The 19,773-nt window shown below is 42.7% G+C and overlaps 1 protein-coding gene across 2 annotated transcripts; it reads left to right on the plus strand.

Moving 5' to 3' along the window:
• Nucleotides 1-1,106: 1,106 nt before the first annotated feature.
• nrcama (neuronal cell adhesion molecule a) lies at nt 1,107-19,057 on the plus strand. 2 transcript variants are annotated; one of them, XM_056425104.1, is made up of 29 exons: nt 1,107-1,172; nt 1,675-1,868; nt 2,007-2,129; nt 2,262-2,432; nt 2,995-3,051; nt 3,943-4,054; nt 4,230-4,414; nt 4,676-4,807; nt 5,081-5,224; nt 5,345-5,456; nt 5,706-5,872; nt 6,120-6,264; nt 6,387-6,511; nt 6,903-6,932; nt 7,636-7,737; nt 7,952-8,149; nt 8,232-8,302; nt 8,428-8,653; nt 8,861-8,976; nt 9,908-10,112; nt 10,440-10,562; nt 10,697-10,873; nt 11,113-11,145; nt 12,085-12,150; nt 12,804-12,926; nt 13,118-13,273; nt 13,772-13,903; nt 13,997-14,075; nt 15,524-19,057. In XM_056425104.1, exons 2-29 carry the CDS (start codon nt 1,733-1,735, stop codon nt 15,756-15,758), a joined length of 3,681 nt encoding a protein of 1,226 aa, XP_056281079.1. In that variant the 5' UTR covers nt 1,107-1,172; nt 1,675-1,732; the 3' UTR covers nt 15,759-19,057. The 2 variants fall into 2 exon arrangements, with proteins under 2 accessions (XP_056281079.1, XP_056281078.1); XM_056425103.1 differs by lacking the exons at nt 11,113-11,145; nt 12,085-12,150; nt 12,804-12,926; nt 13,118-13,273.
• The last annotated feature ends 716 nt before the right edge of the window (nt 19,058-19,773 follow it).

The raw sequence follows: 19,773 nt of genomic DNA on the forward strand, positions 1-19,773 counted from the left end.
TTCTCATCCCGACACACGGACATGAACAGGAGCAGGAAGTGGGTGCCGGGCTTCGGAGCCGTGCTATTGATCCTCTTGAGTCACATGACCTCAGCACTGGAGGTGCCTCTTGATCGTAAGTCGTGTCCCCATCACATCATTGTCACATTCACTGTATTTACCAGCATAGTAAATTCCCAAAACTGGTTCTCAACTATTCCCCAACACTTGCATCACTCTCTATGGAGAACTTTAATCTACATTACACTCAATCTTTTCATACTGTGGTGCATAATGAAGAACTTTACAGCTTCTATGGACCACTAAAGGGTTTTAGAGCATCTGCAGACTGAGCTGCAGTTTACTGGTTTTCCTCTTTGCACGTTTCAGCATGACGTCACTTTATATCTTTTTGTTATGAAACACAATCCTAAAGAACTCTGTCTCCCTTTTATACATATCACACATCCTGTGTGACATTATAATGTATTCAACTACTTGTCTTGCATTGGTTGCACCTGCCTAATGAAACTAAAGCCATAGAAGTATTCACACAAAAAAGAGGGGAAATCATATTTCTACCAAACTTCAGGCAGGCTCAATAACATGCTTAACAATACTTGAATGGGCAACTATTTCACCTGGATTAGTGACTTACTCCTTGCAAAAACTAACACCTTTCCTCAATATTCTATCACTGTGGTACGGCGTGTCACGCTGGACCAAAAGCTAAAGTACTGGAAGGATGTAAGTTGTTTTACAAAAAAGTGCTGTGACTTTGAGTGTTGAGTTCCTGCACTCTAAAACGTAATGTGTGTGTTCTAGCAATGTTAGATGTGCATGCGGTTGACTCAACGCTGCTTCTGTGTGAAGTGACTTGCTTGTTTTGGAGTGGTGCTTGGTTTATGTCAGATCGTGGCCCGGTAAGACGCTATCGGGTTCAGAGATCAGTTTGGAGCCTCGCGATGGCGTTACGCCACCAACTGTGTGAACGCTTCTTGCATGTTGCACGATGCTGTAATTCAGTGTGCTGTGATTCTGTTTCCCTGTACGTGCCTGAACTATGGTTCTATTCACATTTCTCCAGTGCCACAACCCCCCACTATAACGCTACAGTCCCCCAAGGATTATATCTTTGATCCGCGGGAGAACATTGTCATCCACTGTGAGGCCAAGGGGAAGCCTCATCCCAGGTGAGACCATCACTCCTCCCATCCCGTTGACGCTTGTTTATCCATCCCGAATGCAAACTACGCGAGGATATTTCCCCTGTTGCTTTTCCAGTTGACAGGGACAACAACGTGTAAAACAATACGACCTGAGAGTTTCAACAATTTAGAGCAAACCAATTCCCACTTTTATGGTCCTTTGGTTTCCGAGGCCAGCTTGACCTGGAGCAGGGTGGAAATATAAATCGGCATCGCAACTGTTGTCATAGCGACCACTTGGGAAATAACACCTGGCCGGGGGAATTAGACACAGTTTGGATTTCCCACCTGCCCCTCAATCAAGTTAGAATCCACAAACTCCCTGCGACAAAATCAGCGATTCCATTCAGTCTGCTGGAATGGACCACAATGCATCTGTGGCAATTTGAAGAAACGAGCTACAAAACTGTGTTATTTCCTCACTTTTGTGTTTCTGTGTGGCACCTAACCTCAAAAAAGTGATAGTTATCGCTCTTTTTGATCCTAGCTTTTCGTGGACAAGAAACGGGACTCACTTTGATGTCGAGAAGGACTCCAAAGTCCTGATGAAGCCCGGTTCAGGAACTCTCGACATTGACATCAGCGGAGAAAAGGCTGAGGCCTACGAGGGAACGTACCAGTGTACGGCACACAATGAGCACGGCACCGCTGTATCCAACGCCATTGTCATCAGACAGTCCAGTAAGGAGTCTGATTATTTTCAATGACATTTTGTCCATTGTTTATTGCACATTATAATATATTATAAAGGCCTGAGCTCCACTAGCGACTGTGTAGGGAGCCTCCAGTACCTTTGTTTGACGGTTATGTGACTCGCAGGGTCCCCCTTGTGGTCGAAGGAGAGAAACGAGGCGATCGCGGTGCAGATGGGGGTCTCCCTGGTGCTGCAGTGCCGACCCCCTGCAGGGCTTCCCCCTCCTATCATCTTCTGGATGGATAACAGTGAGTCATTTGCATGGTTACATATTATCTGCACACATGGCACAAGGACACACACATACAGCAGAATAAATAGGACTGTACATGTGTACATGCCGTTTCATGTCCAATTCCCTCTCCGTCCCCGTTGTTCAGATTTCCAGAGGCTCCCGCTGGATAAACGAGTGTCCCAGGCTCTGAATGGAGACTTGTACTTCTCCAATGTTCTCCCAGAAGACACCAGGAGCGACTACATCTGCTATGCTCGCTTCCCTCACACACAAACCATCCAGCAGAAACAGCCCATCTCAGTCACCGTGCTGAACAGTAAGTCAGGACGCAGAATGCATTTGCTGGACAATCTTTCTTTTTTCCATTTAACATTTCACCACAAAATTGGAACACAAATATATTTTCAAATAGTTCATACCAATTGTCCTAATATATCGAGTTGAAAGACGAAACTGTACTTGCAGATTTGAGTATTGGTTGTATGACCAGTCACCTTTTCATTGTTGTCCTCTGATTATTATTGAAAAGTTGTTTCTTTTACAGTCTCTTTTATTTCACATTATAGATATTTTAGGATCTTGCTTTACTCTGAGTCATGTTTCAAATCCATGCGTTGCTTCTGCAGAATTGCGTCGCCGTCAATGAATGCTTGTGCTGCTCTTCCTGTATTCTACCTTTCCTTGCTTTATGAAGTGCATTTATCACAATATCATAACTGTAGAGTATTATATATAGAGTATTCTGTATTTATAATGGATTTCCACAAGCTCAATGCATTTCCACAAGCTCAATGCATTGGTTTATACCTTGTAAAGTTACACATTTCCTGTTTTCTTTGCTAGTTTTGCATGCTTATGATTTTCTTGTTATATTACAGTGGAAACAATGAATGAGACAGTGGCTGCTTTATACAATGTCACTGATTTCTATAGTGGTGAGTGCTGCTGGTTTATTCCCATTCAGCCCCTTCAGTGTGAACCCAGTCCATCTTGTACTCCCGGGCCGAACCGAACCCAACACACACACTCACCTCTAACTTGACCTAACCCCTCCCTTGTGACTATCAAATTCTTCCTCAGGTTTCTCTCATTTCTATTTGTTTCTTTTGCAGTTTTTCCTCATGGGTTTCAGGATAGAGATTTGTAGTCAATATAAACACAAAGGCCTTGACTGTACTGCATGATATAATACTTGTTAAATGGCAAAGCAGCAACGTCCATAACCTCCTCTGAATGCAGATGACATATTAAAGCCGTCGCGCAGCCTTCAAAGCATGCATAACTTTACATGTCAGCTGACTGCATCTTCCCTGGAATCTTCAATTCACTTAATACTGATCTCATGATCTGCTACATCAAGCACAACATCCATGATTATCCAAGATGGCAACACTAAGTCATGCAGCATGATATTTATTATTTATATTCTGACATGGCATTGCTCTTTCTACACCTTTTTTCAAAGTGGGACAGGGTCGTCCGTTATCTATTGTCTAAACCTTTTCTTCAAAGTAATGTTAAATATCTCAAGATCCTTCCATAAAGAACTTCTGATGCATGTGTATGGGGCTGACGGGCAAGCGAAGACACCCAAGTGTTGCCATAGCAACAAACGGATGGCTAGAGGGGATTCCTCTTGTTATACAGTATGCGACGAGGCTTTAAAAAGAAAAAAAACATTGTTACATCACCCCACTCATTAACTGTCCCTTCTATCCCCTTCAGCAAATCACATAATGTCTCTTCCCTTGTTGGTGTATGTTTGACGATGAACGGCCCTCAAATTCATGTTGCAGTCTGGTTCTGATTGGTTCTCGTGTTTTCAGATAGCCCAGAGGGGGAGCGTCGCCCCGGTTTCATGATGCCTCTGGGCGCCACCAGCACCAAGATGGTTCTGAGAGGGGAGACTCTGGAGCTGGAGTGCGTTGCCGACGGCCTGTAAGTCGACTGTGGATATAATCGACACAGAGAAGAAATGCACCCTTTTTATGTGCTTTATAAGAAGCTGCCATGGTGTTCATATAAGCGTGGTATACACAGTATATGGTCACACAAAAGTATTCGAAGGCACGGCACAAAAACACACATCATCTTGTCTTGGCTTCTGTCACAGACCCACTCCAGAGATCTCCTGGGAGAAGGTTGGAGGAGAGCTGCCGAGCAGCAGGTTGTCCTTCTATAACTTCCGGAAAACGCTCAAGGTTTCGGATGTGAATGAAGGCGACGGTGGGGACTACCGCTGTACAGCCACAAACAACCTGGGCACCGCATCCCACATCATCAAGGTCACTGTCAAAGGTACCTCATTTGATTCTTTCAATCACGTCTTAAAAAGAAACATTACAGTTATGTCACGACATCAGAATTGGATTTAACGGTCTCTTCTGTATTTTTGGTTTTTCATTCAATTCTTTGTTATTATGACTCTATTCTTTGTCGGCTTTAACTGACACATTTTAATCTTGCATTTACACAGATGCACCGTGAAGCTCAAGCAAAGGATTTATTTGTTGTCATTCTCTCATAAATCTTACTGTCTTCCCTTTTTGACATCCACAGCGGCTCCTTTCTGGGTCAGCGCTCCCAGGAACCTGATCCTCGCCCCGAACGAGACCGGCATCCTGACCTGTCGAGTTAATGGAGAACCCAAACCTGCGATTAGCTGGTTTGTCAATGGGGTCTCCTTAGAGAGTAAGTAAAACGAGTCCAAAGATAGAATATACTTAATTTATGCACAGTTATGTTCAAAGTACCTGACAGCAGAGAGTATAAATAGACCTGCAGGGCTGTGGTGGAATTGAACTTCAATCCCAGCATGGTACGCAATACAATTTCTTGTAATGCACTAGTCATGTTATTTAGTGAATTCTACATACACACAACTGTGATGATGCTGTTGAAGTGCTGGAAAAAGTGGGATGTTTTTTCTATGTATAATATTTCCTGTCTTTTGTCTTCTAACAGACGCACCTGAGGACCACAGTCGGAAAGTGGACCATGACACTGTGATTCTTAGCAACGTGCAAACGGGGTCCAGTGCCGTCTACCAGTGTAACGCCTCCAATGAGTTTGGTTACCTGATGGCAAATGCATTTGTCAACGTTCTTGGTGAGTTTCAAATTTTTTTTGCAAATCTATATGCAAGTTGATAAGACATTGTGGATGTACGGGCCACTGTGGATGAAGGGGAAATGCTGAATTCAGATAACGTTGTGCTTCTTCCCATAGCTGAGGCACCGAGGGTTCTCACTCCACCTAACCGAGTGTACCAGGTCATCACCAACAACCGTGCATTGCTTCACTGCGCCTCATTCGGCTCACCAATACCGACTATCACATGGTAAGATTCAGATCAGGTGACTTTAATTTTGAAGAATAAAAAGTCTTGAAGCTTCTATTATTATTAGACGAAGACTTCATTTCAGTTCAGTACGTTTATTTTATTACTGCAAATGAAAATTCAACGCACATTTGTACTTAAGGCTGATACACGTGTGCATGGGTAACGCCGGTTTTCCTTTTTAAAACCGATTTTGTTGCACGGCTCCAATTCAATATTTAAACCCAATGTTCGCTTTTTTCCGTGCAGGTTCAAAGACAGTCAGACCAGCGTTAAGAATGATGACCCTTACGTGATCCATGAGAACGGCACATTGGATATTCATGTGGCACAGCCAAAAAACAGTGGAAAGTACACATGTATTGCCACCAACAACTTGGGGATCAAGGAGAACCACGTCTACCTGGAAGTTAAAGGTCAGACATGGATAATAAATAGACTATTATAGCTCAGAAATAGATATATTATAGGTCTCTATTGTAGGTGTGTGGAAAAGTATTTGTCCTTAATTCAATTCAATTCATTTCAGGTTTTTTTTGTATAGCCCAATATCACAAATTACAAATTTGCCTCAAAGGGCTTAACTACACTATAACCATTTGGTAGCATGACCATCAAGCTGTAATAATTCCTAGTATAAACTCTTTATTTCCTATCGTCCAGAGCCCACCCGCATCCTGAGGCAGCCAGAGTACAAGGTGGTGCAGAGAGGAATGAGCGCTGTGTTCGAGTGTAAAGTCAAACACGACCCGTCCCTCATTCCCACCATGACCTGGCTCAAAGACGGTGGAGAGCTGCCTGATGGGAGGTACAGCGACCTTGAGGCTCATAAGAGATTAATCTATTTCATTTTGAGACTCATGTGGCACCGTGAAAAAAACCCCAGAAAAGAATAATCTATCATCTCTCTGCAAAACCACCTGTCATCAGGTTTGAGGTGAACGTTGACAGTCTGACCATCAAAGATGTGACAGATGAAGATGAGGGCACCTACACCTGCATCATGAACACCACCCTGGACCAGGACTCAGCCAGTGCGATGCTGACTATCGTAGGTACGTTCACAGTGTATTCAAGGTTGTTGTTGTTGCATTCAACAGGTTATCAGAGGTCAGGTACATCTATGTTTTAAAGAGATTGTAACGCAGTGAAACGTGGTAAATGCTCTCCTTCGACAATGTTGTTTATGAACTCGACACAAGGGCAAAAGTCCACATGGGTTCTTTTCTCTTCTGTCCTGCTTATGATTTATATATATTTGTCCAAAAATAGTTTTATTGAAGTGCACCGAACTCATTCTTCATCACTTTCAAATTTCAGCAACAATGGGTAGCAGTTCTAATCGAACACTACGTCACTATTTTTGCTGCTTTTCTGCCGTTTCTGATATCCGTCACTAACATCTAATCTCTTTTTGTACTCTACTCTTGCTGCTTGCTTTGTCAGAGGCTACTCCTCCTCCAGCTATTGTCTACGGTAAACAATGTCCACAGATTAGGATTTTGTAGCTTCCATGTTCGTCACCCAAACATCAAGTTCTGTTTGTAAAACTTTCCATTTCACCTTAATGTTTACGATATGTTAGTTGTTCTTGTTGCTTTCCTACAACCATTTTGACCCGTTTTATATGTTTATAATGTGGTGTGTATTTTTTTAATGATTTTATTGTGAAATCCCTGACATTTAAAGATTACACAGCCTTTCACACACACACACACAGGAGTTTTCACCTAACTTGCTGGATTAGACTCCTTCTCAGGTATTAGTGGGCATGTGCAGGTTATCATGATTACAGTGGTATAATCATCCTGGAGTGCGTGGTTTTAAAATGTTTAATTGCACAATAAAATACTGCACCTTTAAGAGATAAGAAACAAAGTTGTCTTGACCCAAAAATGAAAAACTGCCTCCTGTGCTTTATTGAATTAACATCAGAATACGACAGTGATAAAGTGTACCCATATGTCCTTTATCATATTGGAATTCTGATAAAAGCTAATATTTATCTCCATATATTTATGTTAATTAAGTGAATTACCCATCACCTCATTTCATGTGAAACTCATGTCCCACCGTCAACATGTTTAGTCAAAACTGTTGCAAGGACTCGCTGTAATCCAACAGCAGAGAAAGACTTTTCATTTGTTGTGCGCTTCTGGGCTCAATATTGTGTTTGCAGATAAACCTGACCCTGCAACGGATTTGGAACTGACGGACCAGACAGAAAGGAGCGTGCAGCTCACCTGGATCCCTGGAGACGAACACAACAGTCCCACACAGAGTATGAACTGTTTATCAAACTGCGCTACACTTGAAATTATACACTTTCTTGCGAATAAACAAGACAGAAACGGCACGATTAGCCATGAGCCTCCATGGCTATACATACAGAATGAATAACCAGTTGTCATTGAGGAACGTTTTTTTCGTCCAGTTTCTTTTAGGCAGTCTTCAAAAGATTCTTGAACTCTGAATTTTTTTTTTTTCTTCCCCAGAGTTTCTGATCCAATTCGAGGATCTGCTCCACCAGCCCGGGGTGTGGATCAACCTGACGGAGGTTGCCGGTACGAGCACCACGGCACAGTTAAACCTCTCTCCATACGTCTACTACTCCTTCAGAGTCCTGGCTATGAATCACATTGGCTACAGCCGGCCCAGCCAGCCCTCAAGCCAATACAGGACCAACCCAGCAGGTGGTTATCATGGTCAACACGACAATATCCAAAATATAAACAAACATTCTTTTCATTGAACCATCTTTTGGGGTTTTCCTAGCTCCCAATGAAAATCCATCAGATGTTCAGTGTGCAGGAACAAAACCGGGCAACTTGGTCATCTCGTGGACAGTAAGCTATCCTTTAAGATTATTATTGTGGCCGCTATGTGAGGCTTATTTAACATTTGATCCAAAGTCAAGTTGGAAAATCTCAGCAGGTTCTTTCAGTACCTGACCAAAACAATCTCTTTTCAGCCGTTGACAGGATTTCAGGCTAACGGGCCGAGTCTGGAGTACAACGTGCAGTGGAGACAGAAGGACATGGATGAGGGTTGGTCCTCAAAGACTGTGTCCAACGTTTCACAGTTCGTTGTGTCTGGAACTCCGATCTATGTGCCCTACGAGGCCAAGGTTTACGCTTTGAATGACTACGGCAGCGGGCCTGACCCTGAAGTAGTGAATGGATACTCTGGAGAAGACTGTGAGTGAACAGCGTGTTTAACATTTCATTTTTCCGGGGTGTGCGTTAGAGTTCACACAACTGCTTTTGACCATTGTCTTTGATCTTTTTTTAACCTTCTAAACATTTTACAAACACGTGTGCACTAGGTTTGGCAGAAGTACATTTTTTTGTCTTGCGACTTGAAATGAGTTGTTAAAGAATTGCTTCTTTCTCTCGTCTCTACAGTGCCTCTGTCGGCTCCTGAGAGTGTGCAGATCATGGTTCACAACAGCACACTTGCAGAAGTGCACTGGGAGCCGGTTTCTTTGCTCTCCGTTCAAGGAAAACTACAAGGATACAAGGTATTGTTTGATAAATGTCTTGTCTCCAGCATGTCTTTGGCGGTTTCTAGTAGGGGTTCAGTGTTTCAGGATGATGAAGCTCGAGCACACACAATCATTCAATGAGGTGTTTTATAAAGCAGTGTTGCCTTTTGGGCCAGATGTACTTCAGGAACTCAGGCTTATGTTCAGGGAATTTTGTTTCATAAGGTGGTTTAACCCTTGTGTTGCCTTAGGGTCATTTTGACCCGAATCAATATTACACCCTCCCCCCGCCTTTGGTCATTTTGACCCGATTCAATGTTTCATCCTCCTGTTACCTTTATATTTACTAACATATTTTACCCTTTGGGTTCAATTTGACGCCAGCAATTAAAACCTCCAGAAAATTATTAGAATTAATATTGTTTTCCAAGTTTAAGTGTGAGGCACTTTATGTTTGTTTGTTGACTACCGAAAGAACACCGACATTAAACATTGAATGGGTCAAATTAATCCTAAGGCGGGGGGAGGGTGTAATATTGATTCGGGTCAAAATGACCCTAAGGCAACACAAGGGTTAAATAGATCTGACCACAGTTGTTCGGGGAAACCTTTTTTCACATAAGCTTCACAATCTACTCACCATACTAAAAGTTATTACCCAGTAGCACCTCATTACTGCTGCACTGGGAAGAGAGAAGTCGGAGTGAAATGGCAGCACATCAAATTTATCCCAAAATCTATCTCTGTGACCTTTTTATAAATCTTAAGTATCTGCACTGTATTAGTTCTCAATAGGCTTTCAAATGCACTGAACACAATGTGGACACGGTCTCAATTGAGCAAAGCAGGAGTCAGCGTTCAACCTTTTTCCACTTTCGTTCTGCCTTCCTGCATGGATGAGGACAATAGTGAGGCAATCGAAGAACTCTCGTGCTCATATAGAAATGAACCGGTGTGTTTCCTCAAGGTATACTACCAACGTGAGCGCGGCGTGCAAGACACAGAGGACACAGAGCAGCAGGAGCAGGATTTGACGTTCAGTTGGAATCGTAGCGAGGGACGTCTGCCAGGCCTGCAGCCTTACAGCCTCTACAACATCACCATCAGAGTCCTGAATAACAAAGGAGAAGGACCTCCAAGCCCCAGCAAGACATTCAAGACCCCTGAGGGAGGTGTGTATGGCTGATGTTGGCCGACGTGTTTTTTTCTGCGGGCCTAAAACGTCATGCATATAGAAGATGTTTTATTTCTTGACAGTTTAACGTGCATGTTATTTTCCTTCTGCATTTTTGACTAATCTTACAATTAAGCAATTTTTTTATGTGTTTCGTCATACTTCTTTTTACCTCAAAATATGCCACCTGAAGCCTCCTAGCAACCATTACATCCCTGAAACAGTCCAGAACATCTTATTCTCTAATGCAAAAAAAAATGCTGAGAGTCGTGATCTGTCCTGTTCAACATCCAGATTCTGACTGTGGTTCTGGTTTTGTTTTCAGTCCCAGGGCGTCCATCTTTTCTGAATGCCATTAAGCCTGATTTAGACTCTCTCACTCTGGAATGGGGCCCTCCACTGAACAACAATGGACGGCTTACTGGGTACACACTGAAATACCAACTAGGTAGGCTTACCAGCTGCCCGACACAATTCCTGTTGTATTTTACCAAGTATATTGAGGCATCTGTGTAAAGGACAGAATGTGCTGTGCATTCCTAACGTTAACCCTTTTCTCCTTTCGAAACACCGTCTCCGCAGTCAACAACACCAATGAACTGGGGCCAGTAAAGGTCATGACCTTCCTAGCCAACGAGACCACCATTACCCTGGGCAACCTGAACTCCAGCATGCTCTACAAGTTTTACTTAAGTGCACATACAATCAAGGGCTCTGGGCCCATCATCACAGAGGAGGCCTTCACAGTCATGGACACAAGTAAGTTATTGTTGCCATTTAGCTTCATCTGGAATACATTTCAAGCAGTATTGGAGGAAAAAGGTCAACGTCCTATATCAGTGGGATTTAAGCATAGCCATGAAGTGCATGAGTCAGAATCACAGTGCTATGACAGATATTAAGGATTCCCGTGAGCTTAAACGCACCACCATGAGGTCCTACTGCATTCTACACCTTATACCCTTGCCATCTCTTTCTCTTTTTTCTTCCCTCTGAAGCTCGTACTCAGCCCACTTTAGAGACGGGCAAAGGTAACCCAAGTTTGCCACTGGAAGCATCTGCATGTTATTCATACCATCAGATGGATTAGATACAGAAAAAAGAGCTTAGCGTGACTTGTCTTTAGATCGATTATCTCTGCATGTTGCTAAGGTAGCATGTCGAAGAAATGTGAAAGTAAATACTTTACTGTAAATGTGATCGACTTCCATGACATCTGCAAACAAACCATGGTGGTGTCCGGTTCTGAGAGAACAAGGTGAACTGTAACACAAGTTAAAGTTACTGTGAGGAACTTTTAACTGGTTATGAAACAGTCTCGATGTAATACCGATGCCTCCATATGACCTACATAAGTGAACCAGACCATCAGTGAGAATATTGTCTATATTAGGATATTTTTCTATATAGTTATTGCCATCCGATCACGTACCAGGAGAACCAGAACCAGGAATGCGCGAGGCAGACTGTAAAATAAGAGGAATTCTCTTGGGACTCTGGCGCTCAGAAAGACTACCCCGTTTGACCACAGGAACCGCCAAATTCAACACAACATGAAAGTTCCTCGTCGTAGCTTTAAAATACAAGATCTTTTAGAATTGGTCGTGCTCGTAGGCTTTAGCGCTCATATTAGCCTTCTTCAAATTAAAGTCTCACGCATGATGCTTGTTCAGCCCAGCACTAACACAAACTTTATACCTGCTGCTGCTATAAACTGATGGATGATATATATATGCATTGCATTAATTACATTTAGATAATATGCATGCTGCAGTGCTGTAATTCAGAGTTTAATTTGTTCGCATGCTGAACGAGGCACTTAAGCTCTCTCTGAATCTCAGGATTAAAATGTGTTGCATCATGATTTTACTCAGCATGTCTTTAGACCTTCTCTGCAAAACACTGGCTCGGCAGTTCACTGTTTGCTGTCTGTTGTGTGTGTTGTCTCACTATTTTCCATGTTCTTTCAGGCCCTACAGAGCCCCCTCACCCAACTTCCCCCATCACTCAGTCTCCGCATCCCCCGTTACACAAGGGTACAAGCACTCCCTGTATCCCCATCTACCTCCCATAATATTTAATAATATATCTTATTTTTCCGCCCTGTAAAAAATGTTCAATCTCTGCATAAGTGGTGAAAAAGTACTAGATGTATTACCAGGAATAAGGTGAAAAAAGCAATTTTCACAAGTTAATTGAGGTTGATTTCACCTAACACTCCTCGCTGAGACGGCCGTTTTTCAAGATCTGACACTACTTTCATTTTGTTGTTGTTATGTAATAACAGCGATGCTGCTATTTATTGAATAGTATTTTTGACATGCAAGGTGGGTCAGAAAGCCAACAACCAAATGCTGGTAAATCGAGCCTCAGATGTATGGGATTTTTAATCTAATCCTCAAACTGTTAATAACCAACATGGACTTCCTTTTCATTGTTGAATTTGGCTGCTGGAAGAATTTAAAGTTAAAGTAGCTGATTTTCAACTAGTTTGATATTTGTAGACACCAACTTTATCCTCAACACAGACGTAATGTGTGATGTTTATGTCTTTGTTATTTTATTTCTACTCGCTCCCGTACTTAAGGTCCATCGCACTATTTGAAAGGTTTTTATTTTACAGGAGTTTGTAAAATTGGGAAGTCTTTGGAATTAAAGCTACTGTTTTTTTCCTCTCCTGTGTGCTCAGTGCCGCCTGTAGGCCCTGCGTTTGGCAAAGTTAACACGTCCATGTTGGAGGACGGTGCAGTGATCAGTTGGGATTACTTTGGACACCATAAGAATGTATATGTGGAGTATATTATAGAAAACAGTAAGGCTTCACTTTGTATTCACTGTCATCTCAAAATACAAGTGCATGAATTGAATTGATTATAACGCAATCAATCTCATCCGTAATAATTCAACCATCAAAACAGATGTTTGAATACCATCATTCAAATTACGATTCCTCCCAAAGGCTCGCTGAATTTAACACCTTTCCATCCGCTCCACTAATTCCAGGTAAAGCGGAGTGGGAAAAGGAGTTGGTAAACGGTTCACACTGGCATATGATAAAAGGTTTAAAGCCGGGGACGTCCTATAAGGTGCGTGTGGTCGCTAGAGACCCGGCTGACCCGACGGTCCACAGCACGGACGAGGTGTTGGTTGCGGTGCCAGGTGAGGCGGCATGCCTCAGGATCGACGTCTCTGTGGTTCATCTTCGGTCTCATTTACCCATCGCCTTTCTGTTGCAGCACTGTCTCATTTTCATACCAACAATGCTCCATTCAGACATGAATGTACGGTAGTTAGTTCGCTAGTTAGTGTACAAGCATGCGTGGAGGTGCCATCAAGTCGTTCTGATTTCACTTTTTTTTTTAAATTTAAGTGAAAGTTCCATTATTTTACTTTTGTTTGTTTGTTTTTTTGTCAAGTTTACAGTGCCCTAATGACCATCGCATATTAACCCATTTTTTAAAATGTCATTTTTGTGTTTACAGCCTCTTTTAATCTCAGTGTCGCTCACCATGAAGAAAAGAGATTCCATCATTAAAGCAGCCTGGATGTGGACTGATAGTTATGCTCACTGCTTGTCTCCATCTTCCCCTCCTTTCTGTGTGTGCGTGTGTGTGTGTGTGTGTGTGTGTGTGTGTGTGTGTGTGTGTGTGTGTGTAGCTGTACCCAGCCGGCAGGTAGACATTGCCACCCAAGGCTGGTTTATTGGCCTGATGTGTGCCATCGCTCTCCTCATCTTGGTCCTCCTCATAGTGTGCTTTATCAAGAGGAACAAGGGTGGCAAATATCCAGGTAATGCACACAAAGTCATTTCGAGCTTTATCACACGGATGGAGGGGAATTATTCAATACAAGTTTTTTAAAATCATGTGTGTGACCCGACAGTGAAAGAGAAAGAAGATGCTCACCAAGACCCAGAGATCCAGCCTATGAAGGAGGATGATGGGACATTTGGAGAGTACAGGTGAGAGATGGATTAGAACATACGGCTGAAATAGGACCACAGCATACAGAGATGCGTTTTGGATTCATTGTGTTCTAAATTGACTGTTTGTATGTAGAATATTTTCCCAGGCTGCAGAGACACTCTCCCCACCAGACTCCATTACCAAACACTCCATAGAGGCAAGGCATAAATCAGCATTACTCTTAATTCTTACATTGACCAACTCACACTGACATTAATCAACAAAGGCTTTGTACAATGCTTCTAAATGTTCATTTTAACAAGGCAGATGTACACTAACCATTCTCAAAACAAGTTACATTTTTTTAATTGCAACATTTTCATATAAGGTGGGAACGTTTAGGATTTTATGACTTCCGGCTCCTCATAAACAGATGAACCAAAGTAGTTGCTCTGAGTGAAATGTATTTTTAGCTTAACATGGATGCCATTGTGCTTTCGATGTTTTCATACGCATGCTTCTGTCTCGTCTGTGCATACAAAAATAGATGCTTATTGTGGTCCGTGAATTGCTTTTCATGTACCCTTCCATTCTTATCTTTGTTATTTGACGGGTTTAGGTCTATGGAGAGGTAAGACGAGATGACGCTGAAACCAGCATGCAATTCTATAAAACACCTCAAGCTCTGTCTCTGACTTGAGTTCGACGAAAAGCAAGGAGAAAGCACATCAACTGATCTTGTTTACTATCTCATCGTACTCACTGACATAGTCAAAACCATAACCACAGTTCCAACATTAACACTGAGATTTAACATGAAAAGCGGCTGCTTCTAGTTCTCCAGCTTCCTTCATTTTTAAAATTTTAAATACAAATGCATTGAGCTTGCCTAGTATTAACTGCAACAGGATTATTTTTTTTATTTTTTAAACAAATGTACATTTTATCTCTGGAAAAGGACATTTTGCATTTTTGATTATGCATGAGTGCATACTGGTTGATTTCATAACAGAAACTGTACATAAAGGTAAAGTAGTGCAAGAGACTGAACCGCACGCATTTTTCAAAATCTTTAACAGTGGTCACCAACCCTAAATAACAGCACCCAGATGTAAAACAGCACTAACACTATGTATAACTCTATACAATACTATAGATGTAGCTGAGCTGCTCCACTGAACAAGTACTCCAAAGTGTTTTCGGCCTCCCATTGTAACTGTGCATCGCAATACCCCCTTTTATAATGAGCAGTTGTGTATATGTTGAACTTGATATTGCTCCACCGGCACATTTGCACCAAATTGTGGACACAACAGCGACGTATTCTGTCACAGATAGTTTATGTGTGGTATTTGTGCAGTGGAGAAGCCAGATTACTCATGTAAACCGCTAATGCTTGGATAAAAGTCCTGTGTGACATCAGGGTTACTGACCACTGCAGAAAACCAGTTCAACTAACTGCCTCCATTGGTTCCTCGGTAACATTTTTCCCGGCCCCCTGTAGTGACACGGAGGACCACAAGCCGCTGAAGGGCAGCCGGACGCCGTCCAACGGGACGGTGCGCCGCGACGAGAGCGACGACAGCCTGGTGGACTACGGGGAGGGCGGGGACGGACAGTTCAACGAGGACGGCTCCTTCATCGGCCAGTACAGCGGCAAGAAAGAGAAAGACACGCACGAAGGCAACGAGAGTTCGGAGGCCCCGTCGCCCGTCAACGCCATGAACTCGTTCGTCTAACGACGGGCAGCAACCCCCCCCCCCCCATCCCCCACCCGCGCAGCCCGGCTGCGACGGATGCTGCAGCCGCTCCTCGTCACCCTTTGGCAAGTGTGACCATCTCTGTGGTGGCAGTTGCTACGGTGACGGTCGTCGTGGGCGTCCTACTTCGAGCGAGGTGGCCGTCCCCCCGGTGGCTCCTCCCCATTGGCCACCTGTCACCGAGACTGCTTGACACGGCCTCATCTCCACACCCGCCAGCCCCCGTCACACCGCAACCTCTTCGTATCGACACACACTCAACACGACCAAGACACCCACATCACCCATAAGCATTGAAAGAAGGTGTGAAGCGAGGGATGCGAGAACTCCGAGAAGAGGGAAGGAGAGAGGAAGCAATATAAAGAAAAGCAGAAGGAATGTACAAGAGATTTTTACCACTCAGACTGAGCAGAAGTGTGTGTGCCTGTGTGTGTGTGTGTTAGTGCCATTTGATCTCCTTTGCGATCATACTAAACATGATGAATCCAAATATATATTTTCTCAAAGTACAGTACGTGACCCGCAGGCAGGCAAATATGCATCGACTCACGTTCACAAACATCTGCATGGAGTAAATCATGATTCTAGTCAGCATTTTACCACCTTTCGTGTTGGAGAGGTTAGCTGTGTGTTCAGACTGTATATGGTGCACGCCGACTAGCGACTGGGTATTCCTTTTTATTGTTTCAGTCAGTGTTAAATGGCGTATGATATATAGTGGAAAAAGTGGTCTTTGGCAGGGTGTTTATGGATACTGCCGTGAAATGCGTGACTCAAAACAGAGGCTAGCATGTCTTCTTGAGACGGATGAAGTGTTTGTATATATCGAATAGAATAAGAAGCTATATTAAAAAAGCGGGGGTTATCCATTTGTAGTCGTTGGAAACCTGGCTAGAAACACTTTGAACTCAGCGTTCGCTCACCAGCCAGCCAGAACTCCCACACTTATTCCAATCAGCCGGTTTTCAGCCACATATTTTCTCAAGCTTTCATTTAATCGCGAGCATTTATTTGTTGGGGCTTTTACCCTCCCGACCCGTTCCTTTTTCACCGAGCCTATGCTTCCTCTTCCTGAGCACCCACTGAACACAAGCGGAGCTGTGATTGTTCCAGTGTCATTATCAAGCGCTTCCACCCCCCTTTCCCGAATCGCGGCCCCCGTGCAGGCTTTTCTTTTTAGGCGATCGTGGCGTTGCCCGAGCGGCCCGACATTGCGTCCAATGCCTCTCATGTAACGGCAGAACGAGAGAGAGGGTTTCGTACAACAGGTGCACCTGAACAGGGTTAAGTGGCACACACTTTAGTTTCTGGATGTTTCGATTTTTTGGTGAGAACCTCTCAGCACAGTATCTAGTGCCTTCGTAGAGAACAGGGACTTGGATCCAAAGATTTAGATCCCTCTTCACACACAGGACAGACCTGGGATCAGTTCTTAACAGTCCGTGATTCTTTTGCATTCAGCCTACCACCCCATATGACTCAAAAGACAACTGGGATTTTATAATATCACGTTACAGCTTTATCTTGTGTGAGCTCAGTTTGTGAAGCATCCACGTCGGCGTACTAACCTCCAATAGCCTCTTTGAGTCTCACTTTGGAGTCCAGGGTTCCTACACAGGCGTAAAAACTATTTAAAAAGTGGATTTTTCAAAAATGACCTTTTTCACGCTTGTAGACCGGCATTAGTTGTGAGGACTTATTTTGAGCTACGGATTGTTAGTGCCTCGTTGACAATCACACACCCAGTTATCATCAGCCCGTATGGTATTCAAACACACCGACAGAGCATACAGGACGATCCAGCTCGGAGTTAAAGCAAATGTGAGGAATATTACAACGTGTAGGAAACATGAGATCAGAGCATGGACACCGTCTTCATGCATTCACGTCAAGCGTTCTCCCCCTGACACTCATCTTCAGGTGGAGCCCCTGCTCCAGCAGCACTAAACTACTGCCAGCCTACTCACCAGGTAACTGCCAACGGGAGCCAGACTCACCATCTGGTCCAGACCACTGTTCGAACGAGACTCACTGTCACTGGTAGCACTTAGAAATGAAGGGGTTCGGAAAATGTGCGTAATGATACTGAATGTGGAAACAAGTGTATCTGTTTATGTGAATGAAAATATTGCTTGTTTCACTGCAAATGGTATACACACTGGTGACTTTGGTTTATGCATTTAACCTTATATCTGTGTATGTTGTCTCGTTCTGAGCACAGCACTCAGTGAGTTTTTTATTCCGGTAAATGAATGAAGCTTGTGTGCGAATGTCTGGGTGCACAAGTGTGCGTACTGTGTGTGTGTGTGTGTGTGTGTGCAGCACATGCATGCTACTGTGTTACAGCGTGTGTGATGTATAATATCACTTTTCCATGGATAACAGTCTTTAATTCTGATGTGTGTGTCTTCCTTCAATGGGAGATACAAGAGCTTTTTTTTTTTTCCAGAGAACATTTCCACGTCTTAGGTTTAATCATAACTTGCATCAAGTTTTTACGTTGCGATGTGTCCGCTTTCCACGTGTAGATATTTGTGTTGTCTTTTGTAAATAATGGCTTGACTTGAGAGCAGAGTTCTTTGAGGTCAAAGGTGAGAGCTTAACCTCAATTGGCCCCACTGCATTGTGGGTAGGAGGGCGTTGGTTGGGATGACACTATTTACAGTTTTCACTCTTTCATTTGCTGTGAACATATTTTACGTTCCTTCAATTTTCTTGAACTTGTCCGGTGAATTTGCTAGCTCAAATGTTTAGCCTATCAGGTTTCAAAGGAGATTATTTAACTTGTGACTGAGCTCTTGTGACACCTGTATAGTTTCTTTGACACTTCATGCACCTTTTCTGTATTTTTTATAAAAAGGCACACACTTAAACAGAATGTCATTTCAAACGCATCTCAACTAGTGTACGACTAAATGTGGAAGTGGAGCTGGAAGACATCCGATCAACCCGACGCATCCTTTTTAAGAGTGGACACATTTAAAAAAAACTCACGAAAGTGTAATTTGGATCATACAGAAGGAGGGCCGGCATGGACGGATAAGCGAGCGGCATATTAGAGTGTGAATACCCCTGAAACAATGTTAGTGACTGGTGAACATACACTAGGATATATAGAATATGATATGATACAATATGACATTCTGGTTAATGTTGAAGCTAAATTGAGAAGCATGAAAGGCTGTCGAATTGGTTTACTCTACAATATAATATTGCAAACATATTTTGTATTTCAAATGAAGTTTAAAAAATGAAATAAATGTTGGTTTCAGGATTTCAAATAATTTCTGTTATTTCTTTGTTGTACTGAATGCAGTGCTACAAGTACATGTATGTGTGTGTGTGTGTGCGTGTGTGTCTGTGTGTGTGTGTCTGTATGTGTGTGTGTGTGTGTGCATGTGTGTGTATGTGAGTGTGTGTTTGTGTGTGTTTAGCTCTACCTAGTGTATGAAAATGTTTTATTATTTTTTATTGGTCAAATCCCTCCACAAAGATAGAACACCAACAATTAATCCTGAGAAGATTTATATATATCTGGGTGCACATGCGCTGTGACATCATTCTTTTATTCTCATATACGGGAAGAACCGTTTTGTAGTTTTCCAATTGATTTGTTTCCAAAAGGATAACCAATAAAAAGAGTTTAACTAAGATGCAGAGCCAACATTTATTTATTTGTCACAAGCTCGTCCGTGTGCAGTGAATAATTGGAATAAGAGTAAAAGTAAGAATGTATTTAAAATGTCAAAGATAAATCATGAATACGTGTAATATTAAGTGTATATTGGCCCAGTGCAAAGGTGTAATAGTCCACCATTGACTTCAAGCCTCTTTATCCAAATATTGAATATTAAATCATATGTCATTTACTCATACAACTAGTGTCTGGAAACAACTTTTGTATAATATGTGTTTTTTTTGTCAGTGTAGTAATCTAATAATATGTATTAAAAACGGCCTCTTTAAATAATCCCAATAACGACTTTATTTCGTT

Source organism: Pseudoliparis swirei, chromosome 10 (assembly GCF_029220125.1).
Source record: "Pseudoliparis swirei isolate HS2019 ecotype Mariana Trench chromosome 10, NWPU_hadal_v1, whole genome shotgun sequence".
In the NCBI taxonomy this organism is placed as follows: domain Eukaryota; kingdom Metazoa; phylum Chordata; class Actinopteri; order Perciformes; family Liparidae; genus Pseudoliparis; species Pseudoliparis swirei.

Bases quoted from the DNA above. Each gene is read 5' to 3' on its own strand.
- nrcama (XM_056425104.1), top strand. From the start codon at position 1,733: ATGAAGCCCGGTTCAGGAACTCTCGACATTGACATCAGCGGAGAAAAG. The intron at 5,225-5,344 runs GTGAGTTTCAAA...TTCTTCCCATAG, and splicing joins TGCATTTGTCAACGTTCTTG to CTGAGGCACCGAGGGTTCTC. The intron at 7,738-7,951 runs GTATGAACTGTT...TTTCTTCCCCAG, and splicing joins ACACAACAGTCCCACACAGA to AGTTTCTGATCCAATTCGAG.